The following is a 22,191-nucleotide window of genomic DNA, read 5'->3' on the forward strand; positions in this document are numbered from 1 at the left end:
TCTCTAATTTCTTATGAGGCATAGAAAGCTTCTTAATCACATTTGCAAAAGATACAAAATTGGGAAGGATCATGAACATGTTGATGGATGTGAGCACAATTGAGAAGGGTATCGACAGATTGAAAAGTTATCCAGAGCTACCAGGATGAAGTTCAATGTGGACAAGTGCAAGGTGCTACACTTCAGGAGGAATAATCAAAAACAAAAATACAAAATGAGGGACACCTGGCTGGATGGCACCTCTATGGAAAAGGATTTAGGAGTCTTGGGAGACCTCAGACTCAATATGAGTATGCATTGGTATGCAGTTGCACAAAAAGCAAATGCAGTTTTGGACTGCATCAATAGAAGCATTAGTACAAGATGTGGGAGGTGATATTGCCTCTCTACTTGGCACAGGTTAGGTCTCATCTGGAGTATTGTGTGCATTTATTGTATAAATTTAGATTGGATATCCATAAAAACTTCATCACTGTGAGAATAATGAAGCAGTAGAATAAACTGCCTAGGGAAGTTGTGGACTCTCCATCAGTGGAAGTGTTCAAGAAGAGGTTGGGTAGCCACTGGTTGGGGATGATCTAGGCATAGCTATGCCTATTTTATACCAAGGGTATTTTCCCATGCCTTTGGGCTTTGCTGCTTGCTCCATCACCACTTTCTCATCTTCCCTTTTTTATTGCTGCTGTGTGTTTCTGTGTATTTTAAGCCTGCCCCGAGTCACTGGGAGTTGGCTTAAGGCTTGGGACTTCAACTGGGATGTGTCCATTCTCCTGCTCAGAAGAAAGCTCAAGGTTCCTGGCTAGAGGATCTTGCCCCTCCTCTCAGGGTCAGACTGATCACCATGTTCATTCAGGGCCTGAGCTGAAGAACACAATTTATTAGGGTTGTTTCAGGAAATGTGGAAAGCTGAACAACATTGCACTTCAGAAAATGAGCTACCGAGACCTTGATCTAAACGCATTTAATCTTTACTAGCTCAATGAAACATGAATTTCTGGTAAAAATCCTGTTACAGGGCTGGTAATTTTGCATGTCAGGATTTGTCCTACAACTTTTGTAGAAGTAGAAGCAGCAGAAGCAGAAGTAGTAGTAGTAGCAGCAATATTGTTATAGCAGTGATAATCCAGGAAGCATATGAGAAGCACAGTCCAAATCTTGAATAACACCTATCCCAGTGAACTACTTGGTAAATACAAGATATTACCATAACAGTTTTTCCTGATTAATAAATAGCTGCAAAAAAATACAATCAGCATGACACAGCTTTTAACAATACTGCTTAAAAGTAACTGTGTAACAAAGTTTCACCAATGGTGAAGCATAATTTCTGCATAGTTTAACAATATCATAACTATTAATTAATTTTCAACAACCAAATGTGTGTAACCAACTGTGTTGCTTTTTATCTCCTTGTCTTTATTGGCTTCTTTTGTTTTCAACATCTGCAGAGGCAGAATTTGATCATAAAGTAATTTTTAAAATTTCAACCTATTAATTATGGTTGCTTGTTTGGGGGGTACCATGAAGGATCATACATGGTTAAATGTGGGAAGAAAATACCATTTTATTGAGCACAATTCCACACAACATCAAAATTGAAAGTGAGTTTTCCAACTGTATTTCTTATTAAAAATAATTATTTTCAATTAGAAACTCTCCAGAACAAATGATATTCAATGATTTAGCTTATGTAGGAGTGGAAAATACAGTTAGAAAAATACTACTGTATAGAATTATTTTTAAAAAACTGACCTGCAGAAGTCTATTTTGTACAGTGGTTACTAATACCTCATCAAGCATGTTATTGCCAAATATTGGCCAAACACTGGCTTCGATTGTGTTAATTTTTAAACAGGCACATAAAAAAACAAAACACTCTTATTTATAATTAGAGATGTATGCAATACATTTGTTCATTCTAGGCTCTGTAGAATCTTATTTCAGAGCTATAGATCCACCAAGTTTATAATAAAAACAAAGTTCTTGCATTCATTGTCCTCCCCCTCAAATTTTACACTAACCCTACTTTTTACAACTGTGGAATAACTATCAACATGTAGCTAATATTTATATAATTCACAAAATAAACTCAATAGTCTCCTGTTCCATAAAACATTTATTCTGAAAAATTCAACAGGGGTATTTAGAGAAAGATAACTCCTGCCCTCTCGGTCCACAGAACTTTGAACCACAGAACTCTGGCTGTCAGACCAGCAGCCCTAACCATTACACCATAAAAACGTCAATATTTTTATACTTAGGTGGATTTGTATAACTGCTACAAGTGGGGGTTTTTTTTGGATCAGGGCTCCTACACTTAGTTTATTAATCTGTTATATAATTCCATAAGCATTAACAACATTATAAAAATAAATAATAATGAAATATAACTTTAAAAGAATGTAAGCTAAAATATAAATTAAATATAAATAATAGATATGCTTGTTGCATACATTTGTCTTTTTACAGAGATATACAAGTACAAAAATAATTTAACTTTTTTTGCTTAAATCAAGAATTTAAGAACCTAATTAATGTATTTGGAGTATATTTATTGTCTTCAAGAGATTAGTCATTCCAACTAAATGCATAATCAGTGAAACCTAGTAAACAGATCTAATGAATGAGAACACACTTTTTATTTGCCCAATAAACAAAAACAGTGTCTCCTTGATACACTATAAAATTGTCATTATTGTCCAGTTGTGGTAATTTCTGTCTTTTATAGATACCTAGTGATAAAAAATGAATGCACAAGAACAATTAACAGTTTCTGATGCTTTGTGTAAACACTAACTGATGACCATAATTTCCTACAATTAAAATTAATGTAAGGCTTCCTTTGAGCATTGCAAGACTTGTCAATCACTATTTCAGTGAGCAGAAAAAAACTTACTAGATCTTAATCACAATGTAAAATAAAGTCAGGTGACTGAAAACCTTAAATGGAACAGAACTACATGGAACTTCTTCTTAAAAAAAGAACTCCTACTACTTGTGTAGTACACAGATGTTTCTCTAATATAGAAAAGCTAATGGAAAGGCTAAACTGAATTTTATCTGTTTCAGTCACCTGATTTTATTAACACTTTAGTAGAGGCCCCAATCTTGAAAATAATTAAAGTTTATGCCTTTGTGGCAAAATAAGAGAATTTGTATATAGATTTGTAGTTGACTGAGTATTGACATTATAATTTAATTACAGTCAGATAGGCATTTGCTAAAAGAAAAGTTTTCTCATTCTACAATCCTAGTAGCCCAAGGTGCACTAATATTTATATCTCCTCTAGCTACGTAGCACATACGAGCTTCATATTGCATATGCCCTCTCGCTGTTCACTTTTGTAATAGATATCATGGGGAAGTACAGAAAAAAATGTAAGGAAAGATTCAGAATCATCATCAGAGGAACAGAAAGGCTGACCCACATAACTAGTAGATGAGCCAAGAAAGCAAAGGCAAATATGGTAAGGGGTGTTTTCGGGACAGGAAATGGAGACATTAAACAGGTCAAGGGAGAAAAGGATATGTCCTTGAGTGAGTCTGTACTATTTTACTGTACTATTCAAGGCTAAAATAAAACACCAGGGAACTTAAAATGAAGTAAGAAAAAGACAAGTAGGTTTTTACACAACTGAAAAAGGATTCAGGCCCCAGAATGTGTCCCTCTCTTGTCAGTAGATGGACACAGAAACATTTCTACAACTGGAAGGATGTAAATAAAGAGAATAAATTTGCATATGAGAAATTTGTTTTCCTTTTTTCATTACTTCATAGACATTAGACATTAGGGCTGGAAGGGACCTTGGAAGTTTATTGAGTCCAGCCCCCAAAACTTGTTTGGCAATTGTTACTCTCACAGGATAGACTTTTTTAAGGCATTCAGAACCCACCAAACTCTGCTTTCATATAGTTTGGTTAACATTATTTTGACTTAGGATCAAGCCAATGCTGAACACTTTTGAAAAAACCATGCTTGGAATATGAACTCTGAGGAAGAGGAAGTGGAGATGTTGAGAGGAGTGTACATTTAAAACAGAGGACAGAGAAATATTACAGAGCATTACAAAATATTGTAGGAGACAGGTAGAATTAAACCTTTAAGTTTGAGGAGAGACAGCAGAATCATATTCAGTTGCCTTTTTCTACTGCTGACCTGTCCCTCTCAGAGAGGCATGTCTCTTTTGGAAAAAAAAAAAGAATGAATGCTTTAAGTTCCTAGTTTCTACTGGGAGAGCAGCGATTCCCCTATTAGAAACATAACACCTGTACAGGGCATCTGACAAAGCAGGTTGTTGCCTACTGTGACAGAATGCTTAGCATGCCTGTCACGTTAAGTGGAGAGGCTGCCTGAGAAGTGGCCTGCAGGTGGTGAGGGGGTGGGAGGTAATGAGAAGGCTACCTGACCAAGGGAGGTCTGGGTTTGAGCCCATGACCTGAGCGGGTCAGGCAGTCTTGCCCAAAGAGCCATGAGGAGAGGAGCTTCTGACAGTAGGACTGCAACCAGGTTCCTGAAAGGACTATGGTACTGGGGAATGGGGGTGGACAGAGTTGTTTATGCAGGCAGGTGGCCTTTACTTTATGAAGGAACCCAGAGAAGGGCTGCAGACCTGGGAGACAGAGGACCTGAAGCGCATAGGCCACAAAAGGATGAGAACCAGAAACAGCAACTTGTAGCTCAGAGGAAGCAGGTAGGGCAACAGAGCCCAAAAGGTGTCATCTGGCTTGAGGTAGGACCAGGGACCAGAAGGAGGTCAATGAGGAGCCACAGCCAGAGACTACCAGAGTCAGGGAGCCCAAAGTTCCCAAATGGCCTGAAGTGGGGCCAGGGCCCAGGAAAGGCCAGAGGTCCAGGAGCTCCCACTGCTAGAGACCAATGGAGCCATGGACCTGAAGTCCAAGAGGAGGTGGAGTTAGAGCCTGGTAGGGCAGGAGGCAGTGCATTGGAATAGCCCATGTAGGCATAGTGCCTGGGTGAGGAGTACAAGCAGAGGAGTTAAGTTGGATTAGAGGATCCATGAGCCCAAAGAGGGACTGAGAGTTGGACCAGAGGGCCCATGAGCCCAGGGATGGACTATTTGTAGGACCAAGGGTTCCAAAAGTCCAGAGAGGGTCTAAGTATGGGTACAAGAGGCCGGAGAGCCCAGAGAAGAACTGTATATGAGGCCAGGGGGTCTGAGAGCTCAGAGAGAGGGGCTAAGTTGGACTACAAGGTCCATGAGAACAAAGAGGGGTTGAGAACTGGACTAGAGGGTCCACAAGCTCAGGGAGAGGCTGAGAGCCAGACAACAGGGTCCAAGAGAGGGACTAAAGGTAAGAACAGGGGTTCCAAGAGCCCAGAGGTAGAGAAAGTAAGTTGAATGAACGTTGAGTGATAACACCTGTGAGGCACAGGGTCTGGTGTAGGGAAGGATGGAGCCATGCAACTAGCCTGTGGTCCTGAGAAGGAGAGTAAGCTTGGGAAGCACCAGGGCAGCTCCCCTTATCTAACTTAGATACATCAAGGTGTGACAGATGAATGAAGGTGTGACTGCCCAAAGACACTGAAGTGGCTAAGGGCTGAGGGGACTCCAGGGGTTCATGGCTACCCCTGGATGGAGCCCTGCTACTGTTACAGAAGCTTATGCATGTCTGAATGAATTAGTTTCTAAGATGCAACTCTGCCATACCTTTTACCTGACTTCAGACTACCTGAGATAGAGCAAACTACCTTTCTCAACTAGCATTGAGCAAGCCACAATTACAAGAGGGAGACCGAGTTTCTGTAAGCTCAGAATGGTTGAGCTAAGTTGGCTGACAATAGTTATGACTGAGTACTCTGGTCGATTCACATTCACTTTTGGGGGGAAACTCTGGTTCTTGTAAAGTTGACAAAAGAAACCACACCCTAAAGTAACTTTGCTGATACTGGCTGCCTCTACTGAAGGCAAAGATGGTGAGGGGTGTTTTTGGGACAGGAAATGGAGACATTGAGCAAGTCAAGGGAGAGAAGGATGTGTCCTTGTGTGAGTCTCCCCTACAGCAGGTGCTTTGCAGGCAGCAAATCTTCCAGTTGTGTAATTTCAAATTGCCACCCTGTAGCTTTAATTTTCTGCTGACAGATGCAATTGACTCCCTGCCAGGATCTTCTTTTCTCTTCTATGCCTCAGAGCAAAGTTTTGTGGCTTTGTACAAAGTCCAGGCACAAATATGTTTAACATCTTCATGTCTGTAGGATTTTTTCACTGTCTTTTAAGGTAGAGGTCAGGAACATATGGCCCAGAGGCTAGATTCAGCCCATAAAGAGACTGGATCCATCTTGCAGTAGCTCAGGGCTCTAGCTGAAGCACCAGAGGAGTCCCAAGGTCCTATTGCCTGAGGTGTTCAGTATATTCTCTCTGCTGCAGCAAAAGTGGCATCCACTATGTCCTAGTGCCTTCCTTTATTCCTTTTGCATCTTCTGATTATGTAGTGGCAAATTAGGAGGGGGAGCAGCAGGGGCTGAGTTGCCAGCAGCCGCCCATGATGGCAAAAAAGTTGCCGATCCTTGCTTTAAGTAAATGTATGGAACAGATCCACAGATGTTGAAAATCAGCTTGACACTCCTGAAGTCAGTGAAGTTGTTAACTGAGTCATGTTTATGTTTTCAACAATTTTTAAGACGTGATGTGAGACAGAACATTAGATACATTTATTTATCCAATAGTATGTAAGAGCAAGAGACAACACACGCTGAAAGCTTGTCCCCAAAACAATGACAGTTCAGTCATGTATTTCAGTTAAACATTTCACCCTAACAATTCCTTTTTCAGTTTAACAGGAGATGATATGGGTTCAACAACACTCCATTTGCTTGGAACAAACATCCATGTAAAACTTCCACTTGGTTGATTCACTTTCTGCAGGTGCAGTTGTCACACTTATAGAAGAGATCAGGAGCTCTTGCAAGAAGAAAGAAGTAGGAGAACAGCTATAGAACACGTCAGAAACTCACATAGGAAAAATCTAAGTAAGATTTTCTCACTACCTTGAATGATACTTCAACCGATTGTGCTTCTTTAAAAAAGCTTTTTAACAAAAGGTGTTTCCTAGTGACAACATTCACTTTAGATTAGAACATAAACTTCAACCAGACTTTTAAAGTGCTTGCATTGAGGGTGGTTTTATACTCATTTTTAATATTTTTTTTAAATCTGTGGAGAATTTAGCATTGATGAATAATCTTTCTTTTGAATTTTCAGCTAAAACATCATAATTGCACCTGCTATGATGGTAATACTGTATACAGTTAATATATTTTGGAGTACTCTCTTTAGATCCTTTTTTCTTTTATCCACCTTATTTATTTAGAATTTTCCTATATGATAATAAGAAAGTTGGACAAGGCTACAGAGTTCAAATCTGGATTTGAACTTGTCTGAAACTCAGAGGTATATGGATCTGATCTTGATTTTTATCTTATTTAAATAATTTGCTGATGCATCTAGGATTTTATTCAGGTTTTATTCAACCATCATAGATATCAGTGCTGTGTAGTGTTATTTATTTCTTAAATGTTAAGTAAATTCTGCTCTATTACATAAGAAATGTAAATTTTACCTTCATACACACCTAAACTGTAAATTATAACTAGTATAGTTATAATTTGTTTAATATAATTTACATAAGTAAATCTTTTGGTTTTGTTAACAGGTGCATTATTTGAAACTCATAATTTAGCACATATTACTGGCTGAATTATTTAATGTTTTTTGCAAATGTATTTACCATTAATCCTTATGGTGCTCAAGATTTGGTGGCTGTTTGCATTAGATTCAAAATTAATTAGGCTTTAATGATATGCCTAAAAATGACCAGGTAAATTGGAATTATAATAAGCGTCCTATACATAATGAAAAACAATCTAAAACGTAATTGTGTAATTAAACTGGTAATAAGCTGATAATTATCTTTTAATGACCCTATAAATCTAACCTAATCTAACTGCTTTTTAATATCTCACTTGAATTTATAGTATGAATTTCATTTGCTTTTCAATGAAGAGTATAGAGTAAATTTTCAGAGTAGAACATAATGCTGCTCTGATTATAAAAGGCATCCTGTGTATAACTCTGATCCTTGCTGTGAAAGGGGAAGGGAGAACTGATAGAGGCTTTCTGCATCCCGTATGACAGGTGGGGAAATGCTGGGACGCAAGGCTCACGCATAACAGTTCTGGAGCAACCTGAACCTACAGACTGAGAGGAGAGACTGGTGGGGCCGGCTGAGCAAGGGGCCAGAGAGGGGAGCAGAGAGAGAGCATTGGGCAGTGAGGAGATGGGGACAGGAGCTGGGAAGTTGAGCACTGCACACAAGTGGAGAGGATCCAGCTGCATGTCCCATCAGGGGCATGCCAAGTCAAAATCCTGTGAGAGAGCCTGGGAGAAGCTGCTGAGCCCAGTGGGTAAAGCAAGGAGAAGCACCGAGTATGGCTGGAGCAGGTTGAAATCAGGCAACACAGGTACCCCCCGGGGAAGTGTGGGGAAGGGAACTGCGGAGCACCACTGGTCCAGGTGGTGAAACAACAGACAGCCCCAAGGCTGAGAGAGACAGGCTGTGGGACACTAGAAAACCCACTGCTGAGAGGCCCCTGCAGAGGGGCAGGAGTTTTAGGGCCAAGCCAGGCCACTGAGTAACTGGCACCACAGAGTCCTCAGGTTGTGGCCGAAGGGGCGGGGACCCAGTAGAGGGCCCCTATTAAAGCTGTGAGGTTGTAGCGGGAAGCTGCTGAGCCTACAGAACACAGATCGTGGTGGGGAGGCACAGCCCCATGTACATCTCAGTGAAAGCAGAGCGTTTTACACTTTATGTTGTTTTTTCTTGAGTTTCCTTTATAAGAACATTATTAACACAAGGCCTCAGTAAGTTTAGTTACAGGGACATCAGCCCATAGTCAAAGGACAGCCTAAGAAGAGTTGACAACTAGGTTTCTCATTCAGGTGAGAAGTGATCACCTGGAATTCAAGCCACAAGACAACAATGTCTGTTCCAGCACCGGATGTGGCAAGGGTGGGATAAAGGGGAGGTTGGAGCCCCACAAAGATACTAAAGGTGTGGGACCTCACAAGTCCCCTGCTGGAACTATCTTCCAAGAAAAACATCAAGTTGTGGGAGGTGAGCAGGAACAGCAACCAGAGCCTGCAGGTGGTGCTACAAAGGTCCCTAATGTCCCAAGAGGGTAGGGTTGAGGCACCGGTCAAGTGGGGACTCAAGCCCTACAATATCTATGAGCGACACTTGCTTTCCCATGTCCTGTGTATCCTTATGCACTCAATTTAAAGTTCCCTTGATAGCTTGACAGTACATTGTATACTACTGCCCCTCATATTTAAAGAAATTAATGCAGGTGAACAGTAACCCTATATAGATTAGTGTTTTTGTTCTTTTTTTATAAAGAAATTAGCGTAAAACTGATTTACAGTTTAATGGGACTACTGTCATAATCTAGTCTGGCCTCCTGTATAACCTAAGTAATAGGCAGCACTTGAATAAGTTCCTGTTTGAACTATAGCAAATATGTTGGGGAGCAGGGGGAAGGAGGGAAAGAAGTCTATCCAAATTAATTAAAAAAAAAAAAAAAATCACAGGATGGAGAACTCACAACCCAAATGGATGCATCTCAATGGTTAATTAACAAGTGTTATGAATTCCTTATTTTAGTCTTAATATTTCTTGCTTCAGCATCTGGCCATTAGAGAATGTTATACTTTGCTTACTAAATTACGGAACAGTTTTTTAATAAAAATTATGTTTCCTTTGCAGTCGTTAAATGAAGTTAAATGAGATTGACTGACCTACAAATAATCCTTTAAATTTCTTTTTCAAAAGCTAAACAGATTGAGTTCCTTAATTCTTTCACTTGAATCATGACTCTTAGAAATGGAAATCATATATGATTTCTTACAAATGGAAATCATATATCTACAACAGTACTGGTTAAATAATCTTTGTACTCACTAGTCTCTTGTTTATATTAAGAGTCATAACAGCTCTTTCACCATAGCATTGCATAAAGGGGTCATGATTAACTATTAGCCACCATGGCATCCAAAACCTTGTCACAAGTATTGCTTCCCTAGATGTAATCTTCTATCCAATAAGTAGCGACTAAATTATTTGTCCCTAAATTAGTAACCTTACATTAAAACACATTTTGCATGTTTATGCCATGCTTACCAAGTAATCCAGACTACTTAATACTATTAACCTTCCTTCTTTTTCATTTATCTTTTCCCCAATCTTTGTAATATCAGCAAACTTTTTCGGCAATGACTTTATATTTCTTCCAGATCACTGGTAAAATATTAGTGTAATATCAAGAATGAATTCTGTCAGAAGCCAAGTAAAAATACTTCTGCTCAGTGATGATATCATGTTCATGATTACATTGAACCCCATTAATTGAGGGTTTCTAATTCAGTTATTATGAGCCATGTTCATTTTTTGTACATGTTCATATTCATTCTCTTTTCTGCATCAAAATCTCATATCAAGTTAAATGTGTTACAGAGCTCTAAGAATATTACATTAATATGATTCCCTTCATCATCCAAACATGTAATTTTATTAAAAATATATCAAGTTAGTTTAAGATGATCTATTTTTCATGAACCCGTGTTGTTTGGAAATAATTATATTACTCTCCTTCATTCTTTTTAATACAGTCCTGCATCAGCCATGATTGATGTATTATTAAATATAACACTGTTCCATGAGTTAGACACTAGCAATAATCCTTCCTCAACAAGTACCTGATCTTGACGTACTGAAGTCTTTAGGATTTATAAGATCAGCTCCGATGGGCTCAGAATAAAGCTGCAATGTACAAATCTATATTTTTTGGTTATGTCAAAGCTCAATTAGTTTTTAGCTGCAGCATGCTTCTATTTCTTTCTCTCTCCCCCCCCCCACACCAGTTTAGAGTAATGTTATACTATAATCATTTCAGCGAAATTTTGCACATTTTTTCATTCTGTAATACTTATCCCCAAAGTACTAAGAACCATGTCTGTAAATAGGAACTGCCTTTTTGGAATGTTTTTGCTAAGACTTTTTGTAATGGTCACATAAATGGTGCTATAGACTGACATTGTTTTAATTATATCTTCAGTAGATTATATTTAAGGGGAAGTAATAAGAAAGCAGAAAGAATTGGGTTAATCTAAAAAGCAGTTATGACCAACCCAAAGATCAAGCAATCCTTGGGGTCAGAGATATTTATAATGATTATTTTGGAAGCTAGAACAAAATATGTGGATTTACTTTCAAAGACATTTTTAATATCATAAACATTTACAGAAAAAATGCTCCTTGTCCAAGAACAGAATACAATCCTGAGTATTTAAGAAATAGACAATAAATATTCCCTAAGAGATCATTATATTATTTTCAGAGAGGAAATTTGTAAGAATATTTTCATGGAGACAGTTTCAGGGGGCACAACTACCAGAGCCTCAGCCAAGAGGATGACAGAAGACACCTGGTACTACAGATTCAGTCTCTGATTTACCATCTGACAAAAGAAAAATGAAAGGAAAAGGGTGAACACTGAGAATGGGTGCTTGTGAAATGGAAAATATTGCTTTTTCCCTCCAGTGGCCTGATGATAACTATTTAAGGATGCTTTTGCAGGAGAAGATATATGATGCAACAAAAATGCAAGAGAAAGCCTTGTTGATGATTTTTCTCCTTAATCTTACTAAGCAAAACTTTATTACCAATCAACTGGTTTTAGACTGCTTGGAAATGTAATATAAATAACCCTGAAGAACTTTCAACCTTTAAGAAGAAGTGGTAAAGAAAAAGTAACCTGAGGCAGAAAGACATGGACTATGGAGAGATATGGCATATAACTTTCAGGTTTGTGCTCTCTCAGTACCTGAGAAAAAATTAATTAGCAGTAATAAGAACAGGAAGTGGACCAGAAAGTGTTTGGTGGATTTTATTTTGGATTAGAACAGAGTTTGAGGACATGCAAGGCTGAAGTCTAGTTTTGGCAAATAACATGGTACTGCTAAACTAATGCACAAAACAGAGAAGTGATAGTAAGTAAATTTGTTTTGACTATATTTTGTCATTTTCATGATAAAGAGCAATATTTATTGTAAGCAAATATTAAGTTGCACATAAAATATTTATGGAAAGATAATTTTATATTTGCATCCACAAATATTCACACAATATTTTTTTCACACTTACCCAGTCCAGGAACTGACACAATCAACTTCCAGTTTAGGTAACCAATTGTAAGTAATAGCTCCACTTCAAATGTAAATTATTGACTAGTCATTACACTTACAAGAACTGTGTTTTTAATTCATAGCATTAAAATGTACAAAATTATATTGCATCAACATCAGACCAACAGATAAAAATCTCAAGATGTAGAGATCTACTAGCAGATTTTCCATAAGCAGAGGCTAAATTAAGTATATTATTACGTTGTTCATTATGACTGACTTGTGCACTTCTAATAATTAGTTGCATAGATTATTTCCTTGAATTGAAATGAAATACTCTATTTGCAATACTATTATTACAGTATAATCATTTTACCTTTTATACAGCTTTTATTATAAATAATATACATTATATATTTATAAAAATGGGAAAAAAACCCTTTTTACTTCAAAATTGGAAAGTCTAGGACCACACTTCTAACTGTTGATATCTTACTGTCCTTTAATATAGAAAAATACTAGACTGAACATATTAACTATAATTTTTTGACAGTCAAGGTTAATTCCTCTGATCGTCTACATGATTTTGTGACAAGTGCCAAAATGCTGAATTACAGCATTAAAGAGAAAAAAAAGTCTTGGAGCTTTTACCCTTTTGGCATCATCATAAGTAATAACACTGTACAGAGGGGCTAACATGTGATGGCTTTAATCTAGCCTTCTAAGTGCATTAAGCTAGGATCTAGGATCAAATCTAACTTGCAGTATAGTACCCTATAAAAAATAACTTTTTTTGACCAAGCAATATAAATGATTTATGAAATCAAGTTATTCAACCATATCAGGATTGTGAGGAGCAGATTCATTTGCTTCATGACTTTTTCCTACAGCATTCACTATATATATTATTTATACCATATCTTCAAGTACCTGTTTTATACTTTATAAAGTTACTGTGAAAAGCACTTGCTGAAGTCAACAAGATTCCTTTTAGAAGGAAGAAGGGTTAGGGGACTCAACTTTTTAAAATAGGATGTCTGGGTTCTCTACTTATGCATTTAATTGCAAATTAAAATAAAATACTTTTTGAAGACATGAAAGTTTATTTTTAATTCTTCCCTTCTCCACTCTATCATCTTTTCCATCATACCCATATATTCTTACTGGTTCTTTCTGTACCTCTGGCATATCTGGAAGCAGAAAATGATTCTTGCTTTGGATCTGCATTAAGCTTTTAACTCCAAGTCTCTAGTTAACTCTGAGGGAGAACTTGTTACTTCCTTATCTCTCTCCCCTAACACCAACTACAAGTATCTCAAGAACATTCTATTAGATGCTTCTCTTCCCAGATATTCTTTCAAAATTACCTGTGTGACAGTTTCCATGCTTGTAAAATAACAGTTTTCATGGGCTGCTAAATCTTTTCTCTGTTTTTTGCTATTCATTTGTAGTAAGTGCAAAACACAACCTAATCAAATCCTGGGCAAATACCTTAGAAGCAGTAATGGACAAAGGAAGAGGCAACAAACTTGGAAACAAGACAACTTTCGATACTTCTATTATTGGTCTAAGTATCTCTTTTACTTCACTAACAAATAAATCATAGTGAAGCTATTATACATTAATATTAGCTTTGATTTGCTGAGTGCACTTGTAGTTAAATCAGAAGCTTGTAGTTAAATCAGAGGCAAACCAAATTTGAAAAGACTTGTCAGACTATTGTGTGTTAGCAAGAGGTGCTTGATGGTATTTGTGGGGGTTCAATGAATTCCTAAAATTCTAATGAAGCTAACCCCTATCCCATTGTTTCCCATACAAAAGGGATTTTTTACAATAAATTACTCATAATAGCATTTTTTTCCTTTGGAATGAAAACCTCAGGTATTTCCCCCCAAAAAGGAGAAATAGCTCTATTTCACTTGAAAGGTTTCTACCAATGCTCTCATCTGTCCAAATTACCCTGCAGTCTCCCATTTGTAAACACAGTATATTTTTCAGCAATAGAATATAGACAGTTCCAATGCAATAAGTTTGTCTGCAAAGAGCTACTACTTCCCTTTGTATTTTGCTTAGGGGAATCTGGCTCTGTTTTATTGGGTTTCCTGGACACCACAGTCCCTGTACCTCCTTGCAGCCAGCATCTTCAATTTCTTATTACCGATCAACTGGTTTTAGACTGCTTGGAAATGTCATATAAATAATATTGAAGGACTTTCAACCTTTAAAAAGTGGTAAAGAAAACAACTTTATAAGGGCCTTAAAAATACCATCATACTACTTGTATTTCTTCAGTACTTATTACTACTACTGTTGTCAGAATAGAGTTGTAAACATAGCAAAGATGGCTTTCTAGAGGCTACTAGCCTTCTATTGATATTCATCTTGTCAATATCCCTTATTAAATATCTCTTATCAAATACAGTTCCTTTCACCAGGCGTGTAGTCAAAGCTTCTCATCGGTTGTGTCCTCACAAGATACTGACTGTGCAGTAGCCAAAAAATACTGTGCAGTAGCATGTTACAGCACGGACAGTGCTAATACACTACTGCACAGTATTATTAGGCTACTCCACAGTAGCATTGCCTAAAAGACGTTAACCAGCGCTACTGTGCAATAACTCTGGATCCTGTGGATTTATTTAGTACTTGCCCATACAAATACTAAATAAACATGCAGTAATGACTTTACAGTAGTGTCTGAGGTAGATGCACCCAATAAACTTTATTCTTATCCTTATAACCAGAATGAAAAGTATGGCTGCCTATATACATGCTCAGAGGTAAGTGGGGAGGGAAAATTTTAAGCAGAGTAGTTACTGTAGAGCCACTCTAAGACACCTCATTGTCACATCTATTATGTCGCCACACATTTAAAAATGGCCGCTCATTAAATGAGGTTTAGTCAAAATGCCCCAGCAGCCATTTTAAAATGCACAGAGGCTTAATAGGCATAATGAGGCAATGCTAGAGTAGTTTAATTAGAACACAGAGCAGACCTAATTAATCAAGTCTGCTCCAACACGTTTTAACTGAAGAGCAAATAAGCAAGTGTATAGGCAGATGTGTATATGTGTCTAAGCTAAAGTTATATACTATTACTTAAAAGAGAGGGTTCTTTACCACACCTGAATCGATCGTAGAAACAGGTACTATTTAAAAAGAATGACTGAAATTCTGACTGACAGAGTTTGATCTGCTCTCACTGGGTGTGAGTCTGGGATAGTGGTATGTGAATTCAGACTGTGTTCACTGCAGTAAGATGAATACTGAAAAGAATAAATTCCTAGGGATAGGCTAGTCTCAAACATGGTGATCCTTTAAATGCTTTAGCCTTTTTTCTGCCAGTAACATTTGTATGTTATGCAGCATTTGAACACTCATCTCTGCTGATCTTGAAATACTTTTGAAGAGATGGCAATCCTACTGAGGGCACTTCTTGCACCTGACCCTTTAAGTGTTTACATTATGAAGTAAAGCAGGAATGTGTGGAGTCAGAACAACCTGCATGTTTCTCACTGCTGCAAAGGAACCCAGGATGTCCTAATCCCAGGCAAAAACAGTAGTTTGAAGCAGTGTATATATCTAGGAGCAAGGAAATAAGTGAAGGATGGATAAAACCTGGGTCCTGCCATCAGGGTTCTAACTGGATGGTCATACTGAAGGCTTCTGATTGGCATGAACTAAGATTGGGAGAAGGATCATTATTATTTCATTATTTTTGGTTAGAAGTTTGATGAACTTAAATGAGAAAGATAGTTGCACAAAAATATAAGAAGTGAATAACTGTTTCTTAACATAGAAAGTCCTGTAGAAAGTTTTGTAGAAGGGCATTAGATTTTGAGATTCAACAATAAGCACTTCAGCAATTTATCTATTTTTAAATTAGGTACAGAGCCAATTCCTCTTGGCTAGTCTTCACCCTAATTACTCTGAGTGCTATTTATGTTACTAATAAATAGGATAATTATGTGGCTGGTCAGGGAACTAATTATTATTTCTTTAATTTACATGGGGGGATTACTGTAGATGTGCCCAGTATACACAGTGAACAGTCTTAGTATCTCTCAGAATCCTAATCAGTTTTCAAACCAGCTTTTGAGAATTTGTAAGGAAGAAATCAATGCCCAGAAATACAGAAACACATATTTATTGGAATAAATAAATATACTGGTTTTACTCCAAAGATGTACCTACCTAGAATTTTTTGTAAGCCCTTCCTGTCTCTGGGGTCAGCCATCTGCTGGATGGTGAATCCTCAATATAAAACACAATAGAAATCTGCTGAAAGCTGGTTTCCCTTTCCTCTATTTTAAGACAGCCTCTTCCGTATGAACCTGACTCTCCACTGCAAGCATTATAATTTTTTCCCATTTTAAGCCACCCCCCTTCAGCAGTTAAAGATGTCATATAATGTCATATAAGGCATGTCATTTGATAACTTTTTATCTTCATGCACATACTTGGCTAAAAGACATGCTAGTAGATGTTTAACATTAACTCACAGAAGTTAACTTAAAATTAGAAGCCAAAACTAAAAAAAATTACCAAAAAATATTACTGAGCTTGTGGCGGCAAGGAATTTGAAAATCATATGCCATTGTTTATAGAGTAAAAAAAAATCTATAATATGTATAACTTTTTTTCAAAGATTGCTTGGAGAAAAAAAAATATCCTTAACAAATTAGTCCATCTCAGAAAAGGAAATACCTCAGAATTACTGACATTATTTTTATTTAAATAAACTTATCTAAAGAATAGTATTTCCCTATAGACTGTAAGGACCATGCATCTTCAACATTTCTGTTACCATTGTTCTACTTGAGGGGTCCAAACAAGCCTAAAATTGTCTCGAGTGCCTGGAGATTTTCCTGGCATATGGGGATCCTATGCCTTAAATAGTGGAAGCCCAGTATAATTTACTTCATAACCTTTCCTAGGCTTCTTGTCCATCAGACATAGTGTATGCTGATGGATTAGAGGCTTAAGGAAGTGTGAATGTACTCTACAGTTCCTACCTGGGATAAAAACCTGTGGCCATTGCAAACCAGCATTTATTAAATTAGCATCAAGACTCTGCTAAATTGCATTTAGGGCTGAACTAGTCTTCTGGAAGCTCTGGGGTCTTGGAGTGGTGTAGGAGTCTGTATGGTAGCTAGAAGCTTGTATTGTGCACCTGGGAATATGGCCTCTAGGTATTACTAATTACCTTACTGTTTGTTTATTACAATTGCATTCTTTTAATAAGATGTTAGTCTTACATCCAAAACCACACATCCAACCATGTCTTCAAAACCACCAAGGTAATTACCATTCAAGTGAACAGAAGTTGCATTGTCATAGCTAAGGAAAGAAGTGGGTTGAGATGGGTCATAAACCAGTGATAAGCTAAGAACTACTCATTCAGCACAACACCTTTTAAATTCATCTTGTAACAATTTTACACTGGCTGAACCATTTCAAATCAAGTGAGTCACTCCTCATTTACAATTACCTATACATAATATGAGAACAAAATGCAATCTGGTATCTCAATTTTAAAAATCGAGGATCTTGTAAATTAATTTAAACCCAGCCTGAAAAGGGGATTTAGGTGGTCTAGCAACCTTTTAGTTGGAATTAAGGGACACCTATACACATACCTGATGCCTGCTCTGACACATTTTAATTAGAATGCAACAGCAGCTTTGGCATCATGTGTACCCAGTGCCCCCACATTTCAAAATGGTGGTGGCACTTTAACTAAAGCTAGTTAAACAAGCTTTTGTTAAAGTGTCCCATCAGCATTTTGAAGCATGGAATGCTGAATGCATATGAGATGCTGCAGGCGTTTTAATTAGAGCGCCTCCCAAGATCAGAAGCCACTCCAATTAAAATGCCCCACCCCCACCCCCACCCTGGAGCATGTGTCAAGATGCCCAAAGTGTCTTCTCCCTAACATGTGACTTAGCATAAGCTTGCCTAGGTGTCTGGGCAAATGTTAAGTGTAAGTCCATAGGCAAAAATGGACCACAGCATTGAAAACCATTGTGACCATGGTAGTATGAATTATTTGGTATTTTGAATGCGAGATCTCTGTTAGTACCTCAATCTTCTTAAAACTCCTTGGGATTCACTAAGTGGTCAACCCTGCTCCTACAGGTCCTTTGAGGGGCCTGGTGCCCCAAATATATTCTGCATAGATCTAGTTGAATGATGTGGTACACTGTCTTGCAGAAAATTTAGGTATGAGTGCCAAAGACCTCCTGCTGAAACAGTGCCACTGGGCAGTCAGGAGCACAAGGTTCATGCATCCTGAAGAAGACCAAATAAAAAGTAATATGACTCTGTATCATAGTGTGAAGGGCAGTATCCTGAAGAGTAGGCCTTTGGTTCTAGGCCCTGCTACTGATGCTGTTTATATATTCTTTCCCAATAACTTTTTAGTACAATATGCATCAGTCATCTAAGGGCAGGAGCCTGAGCTAATGGCTTGCTCATCTCCTGAGCTCATAAATCCTGTTCACTTGGTTGTCTAGAGACCCAGTTTCAGCAGGACAGAGAGTATTCTGAGCCTACTCTAAAGTGACAGCTTAGTGGTAAGGCCACTTTCCTGGGAAGAAGATGTTTGAACCTCCCTTAGGTGAAGAAACCTAAAACTCACTTTCTTCCTAGACAAGTATTCTAAACACTAGGAACTTGGGCAAAAATGTCGGCTCCTCCTTCTCTGGTGCTATGTGATATAAGTCTAAGTAGACATGTCACATGGTGAATCCTGTATTAATAGAAATAGCTAATCTGGGGGCTGCAGGGAGTCACTTAAAACAGGAGAGAGATACAATTATAGACAAACATTGCTCTTCTACTCTTTTTAGTCACCATTTGTAAATGAGCCTATGGACTTCACTTCATAAATCTATTAGATACAAAAAATCATCTAGGACATAGGTTATAATGTGCCATAAATCCAGTCTGCCATCTGATAATCCCAGCTAACCTGTCTGCATTTTACCGGCTACATTCTATCACCAGTTCAACATTACCCTCTTCCCGCACCTCCCCCACCTGTCTCACACCTATTGTCTCCCATTCCCTCTGATCCTCACTGCCACACATTTGCATTTTTACAGACCTGTATTTTGCATATTGGTTTCTATTCCACCAAGAAAACATGGCAGCTGCAGACTCTCCTTATGCCTGAGGAAGAGTATTTGTGCCTGAAAGCTTGCAAAGAACTTTTTTCCAATGATTTTGTCAGTTTGATAAAAGATATCACCTTTACCCAAATAACCTTGTCTGCCTTAATTACTGTTTGGCACTGAGGCCTAGATGCTATGCAAGATAACGCACCATATCACCTCAACTAAACCTCTTTCTGAATGTGAACGCTTAGTCCTTTTTTACTGGAAGATTAACCTTTTAGAAGGCTAACAACCCGGTTCATTTTTCTGATTTCAATAACAAAATGCATTTTTCATGTATTATTATTAGGGTAACTGTTATAATAATGTGTTCATATAAAAACTATTTTTCATATGAGATAGAGTACGAACTTATAGACCAATCAATGTTTACATGATGATGGATTCCTCTATATCATAGGATTCAGACATTAATTTCCAGAGACACTTTAAACAATACTTTCCATAAGAATGTCTAAAGACATTTAAAATTAATTAAAAACAATTAAATAGATGCAGTATTTAAATCATATATTACTTACCCCTGTTCTTTGAACTTCCAAGAAAATTGATCTCTGAAATGATTTCTCCCACGCTGCCAACTCATTGGCCAGCTCTACATTGAAATAATGATTCTTGCCATGTCCAACCGTGACACTGAAACAGTATGGTCTTGGGTCTTCAAGATCATAGTCCTGATGAATACCTAAATATAACTTTGCTTGTAGCCAGCAATCATCAGCAAGCCAGAGCTGAAAGACACGTTTTAGTATGTGGTTTTTCAACTACTAACACATATATGATAAAGCACTGCTGTCTTCTAGTTTGAGCAAGTAACTCAGGATCAGGACATATCGGTTTTGTTCTTAGCCTCGAGATTGAATTATTGTCAATTTGAGCCTCTCTGTATCTTAATTAACCCCTCTCTAAAACTGATGTGATAATACTTATCCATCTCAGAGCCACAGTATGAGAATCATTTAGTATTTGTCCAGGCTACTGATAGCGGACTTCCTCATTTTATCATTTAATCCAATCCAGGTATTTCTGTAATTTGCAAAAACACCGGCAAGCAATGTAACCCCAGATATTAAATATAAGAAATACAATTTCTGCTGAGAAGGCATAAGGACATGGGAATGGAACTCATTAGGGACAGTGACCTAAAACATCCTGAAGGGCCTGTGGTATTTTAAAGCAATTCTGAAATGTTATAATTAGGTTAAGGAGCACATAATTTGATCAGAGCTTAATAAAGCCCTTATCTATCTTCATAAGACTGGTGACCATCACTGAGTTTTTTTAGAAGCCAAGAAATGATGAGGAATTCCTCAAGAAAGGCTACAAACATCCAGCTAATGAACCAAAGTTCTCAGCCTTCAAGCTGCAGAGAGAAAGAAGTACTGTACTTATTAACTGTAGAACTATGAATAAAGGAAAAAAATAAATACTTGTTGATTATTTTCACCTTTTCTCTAGGCACCTACTTGGAAGGGTACTTACATATCTACATATCATTTTATTTTATAGGGACACATTTGAATTCATACTTTTCTAAACAACTGAAAAGACAATTTGTGAGTATTTTATTCCATGTTTGATACAAAAGTTTTGATATAAATATCTGAATTCATATAACCAGTGTTGCCAACTCATGATTTTTTGGTGGAGTTCTTAAAGTGTACATTTCGGGAATGTGAAAAACTTAGCTCTTTCTTTGATTTATATATAAATATAGATATAGATAAAAGAGAGAGCTAAGTTGTTCATATTCCTGAAGTGTAGCCCTTAAGAACAATGACAAAAATCATGAGAATTGGCAATACTGTACAACTGAAAACTGGACAAGTTTTTTTAAATTAAAATATTTCATTTATTAGCTTAAAATAAACATTAGTTGTATGCTATATGCAATATGATGAACAGACGTCTTTATAAAAGCATCTCTTTCACCTCAGAGATTTGAAAATATCTATATGGTATAAGCCAGTTAAAGTCACTGGAGTTTACTAGGAATAAATCCAACTAATTACTTTCCCCCTTTTAGGTTCCTGCTTAATCAAGGCACTGATTGATTCAATTTTTCTGTTACAGAAATGTTATCCACTACCTGTTTTAAAACTTAAAAAGTCTATACACAACAACCCCACTTCCTCCCCTCCCCCCGCCACACAAATGAAAATGTTTTTGGAAATGATGCATTTTTTCTTTTAAAGAGCATCCATTTCAGGCAATGCATTCTGTTTTGAAAGACTGTGTATGTATGTGTGTGGGGGGAGTTGTTTGTTTTTGGAAGCATGTCCAATGGTTTTATTTATTTAGCTTTTCACTTTAAGTCCAAATATGTGAGTGCATGTACTCAGGCAGTAGTAGGAGGGAAGTTTCACTGCTTATTAAGAACTTTTGTTCCATTATGTTTGGTTTACATTGTGCTAAAATGCTGGGAATGCCAGAGTTTGCCATCCACTTCATGAATTAAGCCTGGAAATGGCAATAAGGCCATTCAGAGATCTGCCAACATCTAACAGGAGTACTCTGCAACTTTATGGAGTGAAAAGAGGTCCATGCCATCATTCAATGAATGAATGATAGGAAGGGAATCTTATTCTCTTTTTATTTACGAAAGGAAGTGATCCATATACTAGTCTTTTTAGTGAACTTAAATAACACTTTATAAAAACCTTAGTGTGATCTTCAGTTGATTATTAATATGTATCCAGATAAAAGCAAAAATATATTACACAATTACTCCTAATGTCCAGCTATAGTTTGCAAAATATATAAGAAGCTTCTATAAGTAAATGTCAAATATTATTTTTAATCTGTTTTACTAATTT

General features: G+C 37.3%; 1 protein-coding gene across 1 annotated transcript in view; it reads right to left on the reverse strand.

Moving 5' to 3' along the window:
• Nucleotides 1–22,191, reverse strand: part of SNTG2 (syntrophin gamma 2) — a 597,901-nt gene that overhangs the window by 44,950 nt on the left and 530,760 nt on the right. The window contains exon 14 of the mRNA XM_090031379.1: nucleotides 19,897–20,106. Coding sequence (XP_089887505.1) covers nucleotides 19,897–20,106 — 210 coding nt within the window. The remainder of the gene's footprint in view (nucleotides 1–19,896; nucleotides 20,107–22,191) is intronic.

The sequence above is a fragment of the Crocodylus siamensis genome, chromosome 1 (genome assembly GCF_052110815.1).
Source record: "Crocodylus siamensis isolate JL-2025a chromosome 1, ASM5211081v1, whole genome shotgun sequence".
Classification (NCBI taxonomy): domain Eukaryota; kingdom Metazoa; phylum Chordata; order Crocodylia; family Crocodylidae; genus Crocodylus; species Crocodylus siamensis.